Here is a 20,824-nt window from a genome sequence, read left to right as displayed (position 1 = left end):
TAAATATATTTAAACTTATCTTAACATCTAAATATATTTAAATTCATTTTAGGTAGATCCCACAAAATTTAGGCTGCGTTTGGATGTTGAGCTGAGTTCAGCTGAGTTTAGCTCTTTATGAATAGTAGTGAGTTGAATAGTAGAATGAGTTATGTGAGACGCATCTAAATTGAATTTAAAGTGTATTTATATGTTAATATGAGTTTAATACTTTTTATAGAAAATTGAAAAAGGTAGTGGACTCCATGCATAAATTATATGTTTTAAGTTTAAAAAGATTGTGAGTCCTATGTGTAATAAGGTTTTGAGTTGGGATGAGTTTAATAATTTGAGAATTATGTGTTTGGATGTTAGACTCAATTTAAAATTAGACTGAACTCAGCTGAGCTCAACTGAATTTGGGAACTAAATGCAGTCTTATTCTACCATCCCAACTCACAATTATTTATAAATAACTCAATTCAATTTAACATCTGAATGTAGTTTAAATACATCTCATCCTCACACCATGTGCACTTTAAAAAATCACAAAAATCAAACTAAGTTGCTTAAATTCATACTAATTTTATATTTTTATTTCAAAAAATTAAATAAAAAATAATTAAGAAAAAAATGGATTCTGAAGTTATCTAATGAGTGATTATCTTCCATTTCTATACTCGTATGTTTTATGAAAATTGCATGAAATAAATAAAAATTGAAGAATATTGTGACGAACCTATGTCGCCTTGAGAACCATGCATAGCCCTTGATAATAATTTGTCGTAACGACCCGACCTTGTTTATTTTTCATATAAGATGAAATAAATTGAAATTAAATTTAAAAATTAAATAAATTATTATCAAAATATATTTTTTAAATATTATTTTTATTTAAAAATTTAAAAAAGTTAAATTATTTATTTTATTTTATATAAAAATCTAAAAAATTTATAATAATTAAATGAGATAAATTAATAGGAGTTGTGAAAATAAACTAGGCCTTACGAACAAATACTGTAATATTTACTTTAGATTATGTTTAGTTGTAAGACTCAACTAAGTTTAGTTTAATTTTAAACTGAATCTAATATCTAAATATCCAACTCTCAAATTACTAAATTCATCTCAACTCAAAATCTCCTTCTACGTGAGACTCACAATATTTTTCAACTTAACACATTTTTATACATAAGACTTATAATTTTTTTAAATTTTCATAAAAGATATTAAACTTATATTAACATCTAAACATATTTTAAATTTAATTTAAATAATCTTATATAATTCTATCGATTAGTTAACTCATTATTATTTATAAAAAATTAACTCACCACAACGTACAAACGCAATCTTAAAAGTTCATGCGATCGCTCGCCACTGAAAATACTACAAGCAGTATTTGAATTTCGACGTAATTGAGTCGCCTTGTATGACCACGGACCATCGTCAAGCAAAACTAAAGATCAGAGAAGACCGTGCACCGTAAATATAGGGTACGCACGGATCCGTAGGGACAGGGTACTCTCCCCGTGTCCGAGATCACCGTAAAATATCCCACTAGGCCCTCTTGTCCGATTGATCTAGGCTCTAGCTGTACAGCGGAGTTTTACCAATCAACTATTAAAACGAAAGAAACGAAGATCTGCGCAACTCTCTCTCTCTCTCTCTCTCTGAGCGAGTTGCGTCAAAGCGCGTGGCGGATCTCTCCGGGGGCTTCACCGTCACCTGCAAAGGCTGCGGAACTAGAGAAGCTTCTCCATCTGTCGCAAAATTCAGGTCTTATTTCCTTGTCAACTTTCTAGGGTTTTTAACTCGTCTTAGCTTAGTCTACTTGTATCGTTCGACTCTTATTGTGCCCGGATTGCTCAGATCCGTCGGTACGGAAGGTTGAATTTGTATATCAGTGTCTTTCGATTTTACCTCTGGTTGCCAAGTGACGAAATGTAGGGAGAGCAATGATAATTCCGATTCTCAATTTTATTATCGTCTTTTTTTTTTTAATCTTCGTTTGCGTTCTTAGAAATTGACAAAAAAAAAAGCTCAACTGTGCGTTTTTGCGACTTCCTGTCCTGGTCTATGCGAGTTATAAATGAAAATAATCTAGTAAGAGATAAAATTCGGAGTTATTTGTATATAGTTTCGTAGTTTCTCGAGCAACCAGACACTAGATTATTGAACTAATTGTTCTTGGCCAGTAAATTCGGTGCCATTTTGAGAAAACTTGAGGAGCGGTCTAATTTAGCTTATTGGCTGCCCTTTTCTGATTCTTTTGTGGTTGTTGTGATGGTTGTTGTGTCGGTTGTTCTGTTGCTGTTGCTGTTGCTGTTATTGTTGTTAGTGTTCTTTTATAAATTTTGGTTTAATTGTAGTAGGAATTGTGATGGCTAACCGACTGAAGGAGGATGAACGAAATGAACGAATCATACGAGGCCTGCTCAAACATGCTGAGAATCGGAGATGTATCAACTGTAACAGTCTGGTATGCTATCTGTAATGACTAATTCCTGAGAAACTTATTTTCCAGAGTCTTATGTTCGAGATCTGCTTTGCTGTATATCATCGAGTATTTGATGCAATTAGATTTTTTGTGATTAATTGTACGTTTGGTTTTGTCTAGTTTTGATCAGTTTTTTATTGTCTTGTAAAAATAATGTAAAGTATCTCTAAATGACCTGCCATGAACTAGTGAGAAACTAAGCGTGCTCAATGTAATTAACCGCAATGATGAAGCATTAAAACATTTTCTCGACTTTGTCTATTTGTTAAATTTGTTTTTGGAATAAACCTTTTATTTCAGTATTTATCGAGCATAAATAAACCTTCTATTTTTAGGCTTTACCGAGACTGATAAAACTATAGGATACCTCTAGAGATTCAACCAGTAATGAGAAGGACTTTAATACATTACTTACCTGGATATCTTTATGGGACTAAATTTCTAAGTGCAAATGAAAGCTTTATGATTTGGGATCTTTTTCCTTGTTGGGGCAAGGGAATTTCGACCTTGTTCACACTGAATAGTGTGCTTGGAGTTCGTGTTTCCCTTAATAAGCCATCAAATTTGGTGCATTTTGATCCCTAGTTACTATGGGGAACAAAGAATGAAATATAATCGATTCCTCTAGTTAAGTGATTGTTGCTTCTTTTTATTTCTCATTGGGAAGTGGAGCACAAAATAAACGAATTTTCTTGAGATTGAGTCAAAAGTCGGATCTATGGCTATATTATGTTAATTTTTTGAAAAAAAAAAAACCCATATGTATTCTTTTGAGGCCAAAATTGTGTAGATATGGTTGTTTTAGGTTTAGAGAATAGCACGTGAAAGAAGTGTAAACATTACTCTACTATTGTTTGCTTATGTGTTTTTAGTTGGAAGTCTTTGTGCCCATAACCTGAATGGTTTTGGACTGATAGATTGATTGTGAGTGTTATTTATTAATCTTTATATCAACAAATGATCTTGTTTCTCATGCATTATTATTATTATTATTATTATTATTATTATTTATACTTCTGTCTATAGAGCACACAATGAAAGAGTGTTTTTTAGTGGTTAATTTTTTTAATGGCTAATTCAATCACGTCCAACCTCAAAACTCCAGAACCTCCTTGCCCCCAAAATTATGTTTATGGAAATTTTTATCTCTAATGGATTTTGATGATTGTAAGAAGCTGATTTCAAAAAATGGCTTTGCATTGAGTTTATAGTGCTTTCAAAAGTGAAGCCAAGGCTTACCTATAAAATAAAAAAAAATGAAGGCAAGGCTTACTAGAATTTGTAGATGATTGTTATCTGATTCTGCAGCTATTTCTAGGGCATGGTTTGGTTGCATCTTTTATTGCTTTGAAACAATAGAACTGCTAACGGTATTGGTTTTTTTTAATTTGAGAGCTCCTCAATTTTCTTTTTTTGACAAGTAAACTGAAATTTTATTGAAACAAGTAAATAGGTGTGGCCCAAGTACATACTTATACTCATAAAAAAAAAAGGTGTGGCCCAAGTACACAACAAGTATATAAAAGAGAATACCTAGTTACAAGTTAGGAGCTAGAGATGGACAAATTTTAAATTAAATGTTTGCCTTTGTATACTTGGTGCATGCATTTTTTTTATAACTTTTTGATAAGTATCTCTTTTGATAAATAATTGAAAAGATTTTATTAATTAATGCAAAAGGTCAAGCCAAGTAAAAGAAAGTATCCAAGAGAAACACCTATTGGCAAACAGGCCTACTACCTTCTTGGTATAATTAAGCCAACCCAATTTGATTGAAAACGTCATTGCACATGGCACTGGTAGTCTCACAATGGAGTAACTGGTGCTCTACATATTCCCACTCTTTTTGCACAAGCACGCCAATATGTCACGATGGTACGATGCTTATTTAAATTATCTATCATAATACTTATAAAAAAAAATTTAAATTATCTATCATAAGGATCTTCCCTAATGAGGTTATCAAAGCAAAAGAGCTGCTTTTAGAGGTACTTTAGTCTGCCAGATAATCAAAGAGGAGGAGTTATTATCCTAGGGTATACAGAATTTATAGGAAGATCAAACAGTAAGTACATGAGATTGAAGAATTCTATGGAGGCATCAACTGCCTAGTTACGAGTTGCTTTGAAAAAATTAACATCTCTTGGAGCCACTAAAGAAGTCCAATAGCTTAACCACTGAAATCTCCTGGGCTCACTCAACACTAGACACTTTTGGGAAAGCATCCTTGAGGTTCTTGTTACAACTTACCACATCATAAGTGATGCCAAAATCTAGTCCTAGAATCATCACTCACCTCAAGGCTAGCACAAGGCTTCTATCTCATGTTGGTGATGTCAAAGTCACTTCCCTAGAAAGGCGCAATTGAACAAAGCAAGTTCTGAGCTCCTAAACCTCCCTTAAAAATTGGAGAGCACACCTTGGGCAAATTTACTATGTGATATTTTGTGGTAAACTTTTTATGATTGCTTGTTTTCTGCAATCTTTGAGTCTTTATCTTCTGCTAAGCAGGGGCCTCAGTATGTTTGCACAAATTTCTGGACATTTGTTTGCACAAACTGCAGTGGAATACAGTAAGTGCTCATATATTTTGCTTCATATGTTGCTTAGATTTCTTGTCTGTGTGTGTGTGTGTGCGGATAGAGAGAGAGAGTGAGAGTGTGTGTGTGACTGAATTTCATACCATTAATTTATTAATTGGGTGATAATTTTCAGTCGGGAGTTCACACATCGAGTAAAATCAGTATCAATGGCCAAATTTACTTCGCAAGAAGTTACTGCCCTTCAAGAAGGGGGAAATAAGGTAGACTTGCTCAACTTCTTCTCAGATCTCTGCCAAATGTTCTTTCCCTTTGTCTTTTGATCTTCTCAGTTACTCATCTATCTTCTATTCACAGCGTGCGAAGGAGATCTATTTTAAAGAATGGGATCCACAACGTCATTCTGTTCCTGATAGCAGGTTGTTACTCATTTATATCATGCTCCATTCATATATGTTAAAAATGCTCCTGTTCTGATTCAAAATTCTGCTGCCAGTAACGTTGAGAGACTTCGCGACTTTATTAAGCATGTGTATGTGGATAGAAGATTTACAGGCGAGAGGAGCCATGACAAGTCTCCAAGGACAAAGATGGTAATGCCTCTTACTCTCTGTTTGTAATATCTCCAAGATATTATTTTGTATTGTTTGTAAGTATATAATAGTACTAGAAATTGATTTAGGGATTTGTTTTAGATGTCATTGGATCTGTCTTCTCAAGTGTTTTCCCTCCTTGTACATTGCAAAAAAAAAAAAACACGAAAGAAAGAGTTTTCTAGTGTGATCAATGAGCTCTAGCTCAAAAAGATTTTCTAGCGTGGTCAATATGCTCTAGCTCAAATACAGGGTGCAGGTTGAGTTATTGGGTTGAAGATTTGCTGTGTATTTTTTATTTCTCGTCAATCACTTATCAATTTTTTTTTCTCATCAATCTTTTTTAGTTTTTGATAAGTAAAAATATATTAATATCAATAGGCATAACCAAGTACACTGAGTGTATACAAGAGAGAACACCTAGCCCATAATAGAGAGCCCCTAAATGAACATCGCCCAAAGAGGGAGAAATTAGAAACCTATTCAATATACACTAAAGCCCTATTGGGACAAAACATGTCTTCCCAAAGCAAAGCAAGTCACTGTAACTACCCCAACCCTTTGTCTCCCACACAATTAATACTCCACCCAAATTATCCTACGAGGACTTTCCCTCTAGTCTTCCCTCGACTTGTACTACCTCCCTTTGCGTTGTAGTTGATTGTCCAAGTAAGACGCTTTAGCTCCCTGCTCTTCTTAAATCTTGATTTTGTTTCAAGCGAGTGACCCGCATTAAAAAAAAAAAAAAAATCTTTTTTAGTTTTTCGAGCCTACACTTTGAGAGCAAAAAGAGTCTGACTAAAACCTGCAAGTGTGCTTGATTAATTGGGTTTGCCTGGGTAGCTCAAGATAACTGGATTAGATGTAGATAAGATTTTATTTCAAGTTTCTGGCCAAATAAATGTGAAGCCAAACTGTTTTTGCTAATGTTTCAAAATGTTTGCAAAGAGCATATTTGAATATTTGTCTGTGTGTGTATGCGTACTTCGGGCATTCTATGTGTATAATGCTTTTGGTGTCATTGGGTTTCTGTTAGATGTTATTGGATCTGTCCACTCAAGTGTTCTTCCTCCTTATACATTGTGTATCAAACAGGGTGAGAAGGAAGATGTTTATGAAAACAGGAGAACAGATGCATATCAAGGAGGGTCTCGAAGCCCACCATATGAAGATACATTTGAACGTCGTTACAGTGAAAGGTCTAGTCCTGGTGGAAGAAATTATGATGAAAGAAGAAGTCCTGGATATGATCAAGAAAGTAGGCAATACGGTGATTATAGGAGAAGTCCCGTTCGCCCTGAGGTTGTCAATGATTGGCGTCGAGAGGATAGATTTGGAAATGGGAGGAGACTCGAAGACCGTAGGGAATCTGATGGAGATTCTAAGTGGGAAGGCAGATCACCTGATCAACCTAAAGATCTAAATTCATCCAGTCCCCCTATTGTGCGGCCTGTGAGAGAAATTTTAGGAGATAATGTATTACCTCTCCGCATAAGTGAACCTCCAAAAGCCAATGGTGGCAGGGCTGCCGATGGCTCTGCACATACACAGGTGGGACTTCTTCTCAATAAAGCTGCCTTCATCTTAATTTTATGATATATATTTAATAGACACTCATGCTAAGGTGGGTGTCACACTTGTATATGCCCCGTGTACTTGGGCTATGCCTATCTTATCATTAATAGAGCTCTTTGTTTACTGATAATATATATACACACACATATATTTTATTCCTTAAAGCTTGAGTTTTTTGTAACTCTTTGAGTTTTGGTCGGTGATAGCAGTATCAGTATGGTCTACATTTGCTGAAGCTGTTATTTGTTAAGAAGTGGTCTCAAGATTCATTGGGGTCCATCAAGATCAAATTAGCTTTCATTTGATTGTTATGTTGTTTGATCCATTACAATCAATATATAACCTGTAAAGTGGATTATGAACACTCCTTGTCTCATCACATAACATTCAAGTTACATATCATACCTAAAATAGGTTATGGGTTTTTTGTACAGCTTTCTTGCTAGCGGGAAAATTCTAGAGTGCGGTCACTAATTAAAAATAAAAAAGGAAATCTATTGTGGTCAAAGAGCTCTAGCTCAAAGGACATCTCCTCCCTTTGTAAATACAGGGTGCAGGTTGAGTTCTTGGGTTCTAGATTTGCTGTTCAATTCATAGTTGGATGGGAAGGATGATGTTGCTTCCTTTAAATTGTTCATGGATGAACTTTTTTTAATAGGTAAATATGCAACTTGAGTACCCATATGGGTTTGAGCCAACGACCTCCCCCTCCATCTCCTGTTGTCACTTGAATCTATTGGTAGAAGTAAAGAAAAAGGCTATATTTATTTGTTACCTTATATGGAGTAAAATTTCTCTTCATGTGTATACAGCAATCCATTATCTTCATCCTTAGAACCCTAAACTTTTGTGCTCTTTTCTTAGGGTTTTTCTATTTTCTTCTGATCTTCTGCACATATATGGAAGTAGGTTATTGCTGTTATTTGTCTTATGGAAATGGTGCATTTTAATTGTTCAGATTTAAACTTATGGTATTAAAGTATTCATAAAGTTGTACCTTACAATGCTCTAATGTTAAAGACTTGATGGCATTCATCTTCAGCCATTGTACTCAAGCATTAACCATTCCACATTTACTGGTTTTGCATCTGTTGCTGTTTAGAGTCTGTTATTTGAATTCTCTGCACTGTGGTGTTCACTTGAAATTCTCTCTTTATTCAAATTTTCCTTGAGAAAATATATGCAGACTTGAATCTGTTATAGCTTTGAATTACAGAGAACCGCATCTTCCAGTAGCTTGGGATCCAATACTGGGAATACAGCTGAAGTCAAAGTTGAAAATGCTGGAAGCTTAATTGATTTTGATGCTGATCCTGAACCTCCAGTTGCTCCAGCAGTTCCACAAGTACAACAAACTTTGATGACTCAACCCACTGCACATCCAGCAACTTCTAACAACGATAATAATTGGGCCTCTTTTGATATTGCACCTGTGGTGAAAGTCTCTCAGACCCCTTCAAATGTGAATACATTGGAATCTATGTTATCACAATTATCAGTTTCAGCATCTGTGCCTAGTCATGCTTTTGGAACTCCCGGTGGTGCTGGTTCTCTGACAACTGCACACACTGGCAACATGACAATGTCACCTCTCAGTGGTGATTTAGTTGCTGCACCTGTAGGGAATACACCTGTGTTGCCCTTTAGTGCCAGTGCTCCTGTTGCTGTATCGGTTTTGTCGATGTTTCCCCCTGGTGGTGTACCAGCAAATTCCCCTGGATTGACACCAGTCAATGGTGGTAACCCTGTTGTCACAGTTCCAGGTTCTGGGCAAGGGCCTAATATGCAGCATCAACAGGCTTCTTTCTTCCCTGCTACCGGTAGTCAGTCTACTGCTCAGCAATATATGCCATCAGTTGATGTAGCTTCGAGCAATCAGGTGGGCTTATGGCGTGGTTTTCATGATTTTGTTATTGTGGTTCGGGTTCCTATAAAATATATTTTTTTCTTTACCTCGTTGCTTTGTTGGGAATTGTGCAGCAGTGGAATCTATCACTTACCAGTAGTGCACAAGGCCCTTCAAGTACTCCAGCTGCTCAAGTACCACAAGTTGTCTCAAATCTGGCACATTTGCCCACTTCTGGTGATGTGTCTCAACCTTCTGTTTTGGAAGTAAAATCCAATGCAAGAAAAGAACTGCCTGCGGTAATTGTCTCTATAGTGTTCTGTTCGACTTTGATGTTATTTTTATGTATGCATCACTTATGTTTCAATAAATTGTGATGTATCTGCAGGATCTTTTCGCTGCAACCTATTCATCCTTCCCTGCATCAGTTCCAGCATGGCAAACTGGTCGACCCCCTGGTATGGGGTTCAATATGCACTATACCATGGTAACATCAAATCTCGATTTTATTATGTTTTTCAAGCGATGACATGTATAAATCCCTTAAGCAAATCACTAATGCTTGAGTTTCTAATCATTGGTGCAGTCGGTGCCCACTTTTCAACAGTCAAAATCTACAAACCCGTTTGACTTCAACAGTGAACCACCTCCAGTTCAAGCCCCAACGGTATGTGATTACAACTAATTTGAATGGATTCCATTCTCTGCTTCCGGTTTTTCATTGTCTTATTTCGATTCATGGTTATGCAAATGTTTAACACTATAGCTGGTCTGAGTAAACTTGTGGAGAGGGTGATTTGAACTGGTTATAAATTTATAAAAGGATGCTCAGATATTTAATCTCGATTAGACTGTAGAAATCTCTATATTATGCCACACTTGGAGATGGCTAATTACTTGAAGAGTGCTCGATTTGACTTTCGATTTGGTCTACTTAGTAGGGGAGAGATTGAGAGAACTTAGGGGGAAAAAAAAACTAGCTTGGTCTACATCATCATAGCTCATTGGTTCATTTATTCTGTTGGGTCGAATTAATGCCAAAGAGCCTTTTTTCTGCTGAAAAAAGATTTCATTTCCTTGTGTATTTCGTGTTGCAGTTTCCCTCCATGGCGTCCTTGCAAGGTGCTCTGCCAAATGTCCCACCTGCATCTGGTTTCATGCGGAATTCCAGCTATGGTACTCCTTCAGCATGGTTGCCTCCACAGGCATCTCTGTACACATCAATGTTGCCTCCGCAGGCACCATCTTACACATCAGCAATACCTCCAAGTATGTACATCATTTGGGAAAAAAATCCCCACCATGCCTATGGTTTCTATACTCTTTTTTTTTTTTTTTTTTTAAATATTTTTAGCAGGTAATGCTACATATGTGATCTTTTATGCACTGAACTCTACTTTTTTATAACCTCAGGGGCATACATGGGTCAACAAGTAGCTAGTAACATGCCACCTCCAAGGTAATTGCTTTTTAAACTATAATGTTAATGTTTAAAATTATTGTGTTGGATATTGACAGCATGTGGATTCATAGCATTCCCCTGGAGTTATGATTACTTTCCTCACTAATTCACAGTAAAAAAAAAATATTGTATTATCTATTTATGTCACCTATTGAGGTTTTTGAGTATCCTTGTAGGCATCAAGGAGTAGGGGGTTTTGGCAATGATGGGGCTGCTTTTGGCTCTTTAAATATGGATCCGCAGCAGGCGTTAAGATACTCTGCTCCCGCTACCCCAAATTCCTTCTCGGCTGTTGGTGGAAACCCATTTGGATGAGGATGTGAAAAAGAAAGCTTATCCAACGCCATTTAGTTCAATCATCATCTTATTGCTCCCTGTCAAGTTGCCGGGTGGAAAGTTTTGGTTTCTATATTGTGGTAGTTTTTTTGTGAAGATAGCCAGCCAAAGAAGAGATTTGTTGTGTCCCCCCTGCATAAAAGTCATATATTCAAATTGGCCGCGTAGGATTTGTTCGAATGCTGTAGGGTGAGGGAGGGAGGTGCAGAAGGCTACCGCCCCATGGAGGCACGGGGTATATATTTTGCGTGGCCATGGTGCTAATTGGTATTTGTGATGATCCATTGCACAATACGTGTGTTTGTTTGATGCACTTAGAAGAATCTGTATAATTAATTCTATCATCCGAGTCTTTGTATTGTTGTGTGATTTCGCAATCTCTTTCATTTGTGGTCAGCTGTCCGCGTCTGTGAAATTATATGAAAGAATAAATACAGTGATGGCATGGTATATTAGTTTGTATTATATTATTATCAAATAGTGAGATGTTTTTCTTCCGGTGACAGTTGGTTTTCTTGCCTATATGGTGTGATTATTTAACTTCACTGAATCGGGATTTTTTGGATCTGAATCATACGCTTGAAGATATTGACGATTTAAAATAGTCTAATGTATATAATACACTTTTAAGTTCAATGCCAAGGTTGAAAGCCTTGACCTTTTATTCTGTGTATCCCTCTGTCCAAAAAATAAGGTTCCTCGAGTCCCTCAGAAGGTTGGAGAAATTGGGAGAACTCGTAGGCGGTTGAAGGATTCCTTGAAGGGTTGATCATCAAGTAACTGAACTCTGTTGTGTGCCATTTTTAAGTGGCTATTGAAATGCTAGATTGTTTATGTCATAGGTAGGAAACTTGTTAATGTTTATTTTGATATTCTCTACACGATGAAAGAGAGAGGATATACTTCAAGAATGGATTCCATGATTCTCAAACCAATCGGAAGTTGGCGTCTAGATGGGGGTTCCTCTTCAGGCTTAAGGGATTTACCTCGCTTTGGATTTGGCTCTGCCGAATGGTTCTTTGTTGTAATGATTCAAAGATGGGTTGAAATGATTTTAGATTAGTTGAATAAAATATTATTAGAATATTATTTTTTAATATTATTATTATTTTAGAATTTTAAAAAATTGAATTATTTATTATATTTTATGTGAGAATTTAAAAAAATTATAATGATGAGATTTCTAATTATGTGAGCTATTGGAATTGTGTACCTGTTTGTGCAGGTTGAGCAATTTCGTTGATGGATCTAATCTGAGATTGTAGCGTGGCCTTGTCTGTTGTTATATATATGGACTAGCAGAGGTTAGTCCTGCAGTCCTAGTGCCGCAATTTGTTTGTCGTCCATTGTTAAGTTGTGTTACTTAGCTTGCAGTGCTGTTGTCGTGGCCTGGCTGACATCTTCTGCATTTTTTTTTTTAATTTGTAGCTTTGCATTGTTTGATTTGGCAGGTCAAGGGTAGCCCTTTTTTGTACCCTGCCAGCTCTATTGTGTACAAAAAATGAAGAGCATTATAGGGGGTAATGCTCACATGACGATATATTTAGGTTCTTTTTCCCTATCAAATGAAGTTGACCCTCATCCAAAATAAATCATAATATTAATTGGGGATTTTATTTTTTTAATAATTAGATTATTTATTCTTATAGTGCATAGGTCCAAGCTTTTGGTTTTTTTATTTTTTTCTTTTTCAATAGGTACTTCGAATAACGAATTAGCAACACTTCCCTCTTGTTAGCCAGTTTTGTTTTTTTTTTTTTTTTCCCCTGGCCTGAAGCTTGGTTCAAATTTTCAATATTAGTGGCTGCAATTCGATTTAGTAACTTGCCTTGGGCAATATTTCATAAAGGAAGAGGCAAGTAGCTGATACTGATAATTATAATTAGGTCAGCATCTAACCCTTAAAACCAATGAAACAACTTTTGTGACAACACGTCATGGGCCAACCCCTCTCTCTCGAGTAAAAGGAAAAACATTAGCAACTGAGACCCTATGGTTACATAAGACATGCATTATGCTCTGACATTACTGTAATTTACAAATAACAACATAGATCTCATCACTCGAGTGATTTGAAATAATTTGGGTATTTTTTTTTTTTAATACCATTTGCATGGTGCCAGAAGATTGAATATTATCTTCTTCGAGTGGAACTAAAAGAAATCCAGTCAATACCTTTATACGTAAGGTGGTGGCTGGGTTGCTCTGGCCTGAGTCTTCTTGAGTATATTGCAATTCCTTTTACTATTTGGCAAGGGATGAAGGATTCCCCGTATGCCCAGATCAATGAATGGGCAGTGACAAAAAATCTTGGTACATTTCTTTAACATCATGCGGATTCAGCTGTTTGTCTGCTCTTCCATATGATTGGAGACACCAGCATCCATACTGCAAAATATATTTAATCTTTATAGTAACTACTACTCTCCCCTTCAATCATTATGTCATGTAGAAAATATATTTACTTGAAAAATATAATCATCATCCTCAGAATAGCTTCTTGTTACATTCAGTGATTGTTTTAAGTACTTACAGTAGACACAGACTGCCAGCCACTCATTAACGATTCTGACCCATGTGCTGGTCCAACCCACGTCAATAGTCCACCTGTACAAAAGCACGGCTCAGTGACATATAGTTTCCTTCCAGCAATCAAACTTATGTTGCCAAGAATTAGACAGACTGAAATAGAGATTGAACTTTGGGAGGTATGGATTTAGAAAGAATCTTCCTCCTTTTGGCTTTACTTTTATAAGTTATTTTACAAAAACATCACTCATTTAAAAGAATCATTTTCCTCTTTTGTTAACGGAGCATAAACAGATAGAATATATACAGTTAAGAAGGCAAGAATTTGGAATTTTATGCAATCACACAACGGTTAATTGGATATTAAAATTCAGATTAGCAGGGTAATTACATTTGTTACCTCTAAAAACTACCATCCATTTTGTCTACCTTCAACTGCAAAAACTTTTAACCACCAAAAAGTTGCAATGTGCATCTTCCGTTAAGATCCGTCCATTGAGATTAACAAAAAATAGACCATGTGCAACAATGTACCCTTTTTGTAGTTCGGGGGTACAATTTCCTCATTCTTTTGTCATTTGATTTCAAAAATAGGATATGGTTTTGTCTATATATAAAAATACTAAAGATTATATGAGAACTTACTTTTTTATAGCATGATGGGTATTCCAACCAATTAATAGCATTGCAAAGTACATTGCTCCCGTGGCAAAGACAAAATGAAAGAAGCCATATCCATATGGAACATCATCTTCGGCTTGCGTCTCATCCTTTCTGAACTGCAGCTGAAGTCAGATACATCTTGGTGGAAATACTCATATTATAAGAGTAGATTGGAAAAATGGATCAAACCTGAAAGCATTGGGAATCTATGCCTGTCGAAAATGTGGCAATAACTATTGCAAGCACAGCAACAACAAAGCTCTGTCAACATATGACAGTCATCGTTACATTAGGATAAAAAAGAGCATGAAATTGTTACAATGAAAAATGTAAAAACAAAAGGTTTGGCAGGGTAGGATGAAATATACTAGCCAAATTCGAAGATTGATTTATTATGTTACAAAAATTATGAGATGCTTACTGTATGGTGTTTTTGATTAAAAAATATATAGAACTCTCATTCATAGATTTAGTTTGGTTTGCGTGTCTGCACTTCACATAAACTATTTGCTACATTGCTAAAAAGCCAATCAAACAGGTTGATTGAAAGATGATACAATAGCCAAGGAAACAATGAAGATGTATTACTATGATGGTAAGCCAGTCTGTCCTATCTGAAGCTTCTGCCTTCCTGATGCAATTTTCCCCTGCTGGTTCACTGCAAACATGGAAAAAGTGTAAAATTAAGATCTCAAGGTGACAGATTTTCTAAAAGCAATAAATCAACAGAACTCACGAATGAACCCATATAAAGATTCTGTTTAATTGAATTAAGCTGGCATTATTTAAGCAATGTCATGCATGAATGAAAATTTCTTTTTGGCAATTAAGAAGGCTTTCAGTAGACAGAATCAAACAATAATATCTAGTTTAACTAAAAAAAGATTAGCCATGCCTTCTAATTGCACACCAACAGATGAATACCACATAAAGCCCCATGAGCCCTGGTGTCAAGATGCCAGCATTCACCTGTTTTCAGTCAAAGTTTATCCACGCGCACCAAGTTAGGTTGGAAGATGAATGAACAAAAAGGCAGAAAGATGATCAGAACTCACTTTCGGATGAAGAGAGACACTGGTCATTAGTTGGAGGAGTACCAAGGTCCAGGTAATGAAAAAAATGTTGAGGAGGCAAGATGGCTCGGGTGTATACCAAATATACATCAAAATGATCCCTACCAAGCACACAACATATGCAGTAGTTGCCAGTAACATCACATAGACTTGGCTGCAGTGATAAGAAGGTGAGAAACCTGGTAATCAATATCATTTTCTTTGATATCTTGCAAGCCATACAAAACTTCCCATTTTGCAAACAGCATTATCTAGTGTGTGAGCTGAAATTGGCAGCATAAAATTTTTTAAGTCACCTACAAGTCTTTTAATCACGTAGTCTTGGATGTACCAAAGACTTGTGTAAGCAATTGTAGAGTTTAGTAGGTAAAACCTCAAAAACATATTTGTTGTCTTGTCATTTGCCCCGCTGGGGAGGCTCAATGACTAGTCGTATATAAGTATAACCAAACATCAAGATCATAAAGCACAGCAATGATGGGTACAGAATAACCCACAGTATTAGATTTCTACACAATAACTGAAGCACATTAACTGAAAATGAGAATACATCAATGAGGGCTTGGAATGATTGTTTGAATGAAGAGTCTTACCATCTTTCTGCATTTTTGTCAGGCTGACAACAATCGTTCAGCCACATAATGAAACTAATTATGCTTGTCAGCTGAATAAGAAGAAAGACCCTGAAATGGATTTGAAAAAACTTAATTAAAAAATCTCCGAACAATTTAGTGACTCGACCAAGATAAAATACTTATGTCTTCAACTCCTAGTGCAACACATTCTATATACATGATTTGAATGCAGGATAATATAACAGGAAGCATAGATACCCGGCTCCAAAATGGGCAATCTCCCCTGCCAAAGGGAAAAAATGTGTCAGAGGCATGACATTGGTAAACTAAAAATTGCAAAAAAAATGAGGTCTTTTATATAATTAAGTTCAAGAAAGAAAATTGGCAGACTGGCTGGGAAATATGATTGCACTAACCATAGAGCTGAATAATGACAGAAGGAAGCAAAAAAGTGATAGCGGTGAAACCAATCCACATGACGATCTTGGCAAACCACCATCCAGAATGCCATGAATCTCTGGACTCATTCAACTTTGTGGTGCCAGCTGTTGAAAGAAACATTGTGATAAAAAATGCCTGATTTCGTATTAAGGCTCACTTATTTTTTAGGTAATAATGATGAAGATTACAGGACCATAGTCCTAAGATAGAGACTGCACGAATGGATTCAATCATTCTCTCATCAGAAAGAATAAAAATAGCTGCTTTTTCATCACAGAAAACCGCGAGACAAGCTATATTTGAGAACAAACGTGAATTCCTTGATCATTACTGAAAGGATACAAAGCACCCCAAGCTCACTCGCAGAACTCCTTCAGCACCCAAACAGTCCTTGGCACCTTTGCATCCTTCTAATTCTGCACCCACGCCAAATGTGCATCACCATCATGTACTAATGATCAGGTCAACATAGAAATATGTCAAAGTGGTCTATATTTTTTTACTCAAGGACTTCACCAGCTTTATATCGAAATTATAGGAAAACATGGGGCATAAAAGCTTCCCTTTTATATGCCCAGCCCCATTCATGCGCATAAATTCACCAGACATGTTAAGCGTGCATTTCAAAAAGTGCCTCTCAAATGTGGATGTTATGAATGTGCAATCCAATGGCGTTAAATGCCTACAAGGATGCCCATTTTGCAGCCTAGAGAAGGATTTAGATTTATTATGCACAGAACAAGCCCGAACAATAAGAACAGGCCAAAAATTCTTAAGAACCGCTGATCAAAATCATCAAACACGTCAACATCTAAAATGTAGAGCAAAACTGAAGAATAATAACTAGTCATTGTTATTTGAAAGTAATATACACGACACATGCAAGTTTCTCAAGCGATCTTACTCTCCATTTCCGTCAAGGCATTGCGGCCATAATCCCGAGCAGCCCATGCTAGAAGGGTTGCAACTAGAAAAATCAAGCCGTAGACATATCTGGCCATCCAAGGATTGGAACCATCACGGAACTGGCGAAACCATGAGGAATCCTTGAACACGGCGTACCTTTCATTGCTGCTGCTTTCACCACTCTCCATTGCTTCCACTTCTACCCGGCAATGCTCTTTGTGACAAAGAACCTAAAAATGGAGCAAATGAAATCCCTAACCAGTTTTTCTTATCCAGCTAGTTACTCTTTCTCTCTGCATTGCTTACGAGACCGAGTTACAATTACCATCGGATATTTACGCACCGTTCACCTGCGCATAAAAAAAAAAAAACTAAAATCGGATCACCACCATATACATCAAAAAGAAGTTGCCCACGTGGCGCTTGAGCTTGCAAATTATTGCCTTAAAATAATTTATTCATCATTTATAGTTTTTTATTATAGTCTCGTTATTTTATAATATGATAATAGATAATAATAAGTAAAATATAATAAATAATTTTTAATTATCTAATATTATATTATAAAATAATAAAAATAATAAGAGAAAGATGTAAATTGAGGTGATGTTCATCATACGTTCATTTCACGCAACAAAGCCTACATGATCCGCAGCTGGTCTACATCTACGAACTTATGCATATATTCTACTCAATCTGGGCAAATATTTTATAATTTATCTCTGACCCAAAAATAAAAAAATGAGAACATAATTGAAGTGTTTAAACATGTGCCGGCATAATCATCGGGGTTATTTTAGCACCCCTCAACACAGACACTTCCTACTATTCTTTTATTATTTTATAGTGTATTTAAGATTTTTATTTTATTATTTTATTTTTAGTATTTTTTTAACATTTTTAATTATTTCTTAATTGTTAAAAAAATTTAAAAATATATAATTTTACTGATAATTACTTTCTTAATTATTAAATAAAAAAAATAAAAAAATAGTGTTAAAATAGTAATATCATTCTCTTTATTTTCCGCAATCATCCCAGATACGCGCAATGCACGGCAGCAGACTATTGATTTGATGGATCTAATCAGAACCGTTCAATCCACTCAAGCATGCGTGAAACGGTTGCCAAGTCCCAGGTCTGAAGGCATTTGATGAGTAAACGCTCTTTTCTTTTAATTTGGGACCCACACTCAAGCAAAAGAAGAATCAGAATCTAATAAATTTCTCCTCAGAACTATTGAGCTCTACGGGATGCGTGCAGGCTTCTTGATTAAAGCTACTGTTTTCTCCCTCTCTGTGCCGTACCGGAATTTCTTCTCCGAAACTATAAAAGTTTTCAAGACGATTATACCCTCACCTTTCGAGCCGACTCACTCCCTAACGGTAACGGAGTTGGTTTTTTATATTGAGAAGGAATAAATCTTTACAATATCTTAATACTTTATATATATATATTTTTTTTAATTTTTATTATTTTTTTATTAAATATTTATTATATAAATAATGAATAATAATTTTAAAAAAATAAACTAAAAAAAATATTAAAAAACTTAAAAATTTAAAAAAATATAAAATGTAGAGTATTATAAAAATTGTATAACAAAACTCTTTGAAAAATACTTCTTTACCGTCTGAAGTCTACCGCTCAAGTGTATGCTTGCCATGATAATTTTTTTTTAATTTTTTTTCCATGATGATTAAGAAATTAATTTTAAATATATTGATGTATTTTTTATTTTTTAAAAAAATTAAGAAATATTAAAAAATTAAAATTAAAAAAATTAAAAATAAACTAACGGTACACTTGAGCGGTGCTACTCAGCGGCAGAGTAGCACCGCTCTTTTACTTTTCAGGGGTAAGCTGGTCGTTTGGTCATTACACTGCGATTGAGTGGGGTTTTTTCTGCTTCGGCATGTGTTCGGCAGAGGAAAGAGACTGAGAAAGAAAGCAAAGTGATTCCTTGTTGATCTATTCCTTCGCAGAGAAATCATATCCCCCATTCAGCGAAGAGAAAATGACAATAAAAAAAAGGGATAACTCTCAAGTATTTTGTTTATTAGGCTAAATTGAAAAACGTCGGATTAGAAACTAAAATAAATCGAAGTTTCCAGTTCAATCTTGTACTATTTTCCTTCAGTTTCGCAGAAACGGAGCATTATAAAGGACAAACTGCATCTTAAATACGGTAGAGAATTAAAAAGAACGAAGCAAACTCTGAGATCGATTAAAGGAAGGAACATGTAGGTAATACCGTAAGGGAAAAAGTGTGTGTGTGAGAGAGAGAGAGAGAGAGAGAGATTGCCTTCAGGTCTAATTGACAACATTTTTTTTCTCTGACGGATACCGAAGGAGTTTGTGAAATCAAAGACGATTATGGAAAACGCATTGACAGAAATGGAAGACGACGTACCTGTGAAAGATGGAGTGATCCAAAGATAGACCAATGGACGTTTCTTCAAGATGCTAGACTCTGCTTAAATATCTCCCGACGGACAAAACCGAGAGAGATAATTTTCAGAGTTCTCTTTGATCTTTGTCCTTGAGGCGCTTTTAAACTGATTTTCATATAGAGAAAGAGAGAGAGAGAGATCGCTTTTTGGAGGTTTTCTTTTCTTTCTTTGGTCACTTGTTTTTTCCCGCCGTAAGGTTCTTGTTTCCTCTTCGTACCGTACCTTTTAAGTTATATATGAGAGAGAGATGATATATATGAGTCGTGGAGTTGGATGATGTTTTGAAAAAATTAAATAAATATGAAATTTATGTAAAAATAAATAGTTTTTAATTTTTTTAAATGGTTGTATAATATTTGTGCAGTCTACTATTATACATAATATTATTTTATTTACTTATCTAAGAGTATATCTCTTTCTTTTAAAAAAACTAATTAATTTAATGTTAATTCCTCCTAACAAAATTAATTTCCGATCTCACGATATAATCTCACACCAGTGCTTAATTATATTTTGCCATTAAATATTATAATTATTAATAGAAAAATTGTATACGTCATGTTATTATATCACTTCCATCTCACTATATAAGATATAATATATTTATTATTATTAAATTATTAAGAATCATTCAATAATGATAAATATATATATCTTACGTGATGAGATGAAAATGAAATGACAGTATGATATGTAATATTATTCTTATAAATAAGGGCTGATGGGAAAACTTTCAGACTCTGGTCGAAAAGATTCTCCTCCTTGCAATCGAAGGTTCTGACTCCAAAGTCTATGTAGATGAGAGGGAGAGTGGATCATTAATCAGACTCGAAATCGGTTTTTAAAAATTATTTAATGAAAAATTTAAGAGAAAATATACTTACAACCGTGAATTGCGTAACCGCTGCATAATCGCTTTGAAAAAAATAAATAAAACATGGGACTCACATAAAAAAAATTAATTTTTTAATAGTGGACTCCACTCTTTTTCAAAGCGATTACGCAGCGGTTACGCACTTCACAATTGTATGTAGAATTACTCGATTCCTCCAAAGTCAAGGTAGTATCAAGCCATGCATTGACAAAAAAATGACGGGGTGAGTCTCTAGATCTTCCGCGGCTTTAGTATTGTTGACGTAAAGACTCGAATGTATCATGTCCTCAAAGTCCACCCAACCAAATTAATAAACAATATTTTATAACTAATTCATAAATAAAATAAATTTTGCTCCATTTAATATAATGTTTATATATAGTTCACTTCACTTGTAGAAATATTAACAAAGTTTGTATATGCAACGCCGAAAATACACAAGGATTGATTGAATTGCACATCAAATAATAGTTTGATCA

At 35.2% G+C, this 20,824-nt stretch overlaps 2 protein-coding genes across 5 annotated transcripts; one reads left to right on the top strand and one right to left on the bottom strand.

The window, feature by feature from the left end:
* Positions 1–1,492: 1,492 nt before the first annotated feature.
* Positions 1,493–11,351, top strand: LOC108992670 (probable ADP-ribosylation factor GTPase-activating protein AGD14). 3 transcript variants are annotated; one of them, XM_035694904.1, is made up of 14 exons: positions 1,493–1,758; positions 2,352–2,461; positions 4,991–5,052; positions 5,195–5,282; positions 5,377–5,438; positions 5,516–5,612; positions 6,708–7,163; positions 8,404–9,066; positions 9,171–9,332; positions 9,422–9,520; positions 9,620–9,700; positions 10,131–10,302; positions 10,447–10,492; positions 10,672–11,351. In XM_035694904.1, exons 2-14 carry the CDS (start codon positions 2,363–2,365, stop codon positions 10,808–10,810), a joined length of 2,226 nt encoding a protein of 741 aa, XP_035550797.1. In that variant the 5' UTR covers positions 1,493–1,758; positions 2,352–2,362; the 3' UTR covers positions 10,811–11,351. The 3 variants fall into 3 exon arrangements, with proteins under 3 accessions (XP_035550797.1, XP_018822823.1, XP_018822824.1); XM_018967278.2 differs by having other exon boundaries at positions 1,500–1,758; positions 2,355–2,461; positions 9,168–9,332; XM_018967279.2 differs by having other exon boundaries at positions 1,500–1,758; positions 9,168–9,332.
* A 1,324-nt stretch (positions 11,352–12,675) lies between these two features.
* Positions 12,676–19,658, bottom strand: LOC108992671 (probable serine incorporator). 2 transcript variants are annotated; one of them, XM_018967281.2, is made up of 13 exons: positions 19,432–19,654; positions 17,017–17,368; positions 16,455–16,528; positions 16,088–16,247; positions 15,930–15,954; positions 15,690–15,779; positions 15,079–15,250; positions 14,919–14,992; positions 14,612–14,681; positions 14,213–14,284; positions 14,006–14,139; positions 13,365–13,438; positions 12,676–13,219 (listed from the first exon to the last, which is right to left on the bottom strand). In XM_018967281.2, the coding sequence occupies exons 2-13, from the start codon at positions 17,204–17,206 to the stop codon at positions 13,161–13,163; spliced, it is 1,194 nt and encodes a 397-aa protein (XP_018822826.1). In that variant the 5' UTR covers positions 17,207–17,368; positions 19,432–19,654; the 3' UTR covers positions 12,676–13,160. The 2 variants fall into 2 exon arrangements, with proteins under 2 accessions (XP_018822826.1, XP_018822827.1); XM_018967282.2 differs by lacking the exons at positions 12,676–13,219; positions 13,365–13,438 and having other exon boundaries at positions 14,028–14,134; positions 19,432–19,658.
* Positions 19,659–20,824: the final 1,166 nt, after the last annotated feature.

The sequence above is a fragment of the Juglans regia genome, chromosome 1 (genome assembly GCF_001411555.2).
Source record: "Juglans regia cultivar Chandler chromosome 1, Walnut 2.0, whole genome shotgun sequence".
NCBI lineage: Eukaryota > Viridiplantae > Streptophyta > Magnoliopsida > Fagales > Juglandaceae > Juglans > Juglans regia.
The sequence above is the reverse complement of the archived record's forward strand: the minus strand, read 5'-3'. Positions and strand labels throughout refer to the sequence as shown.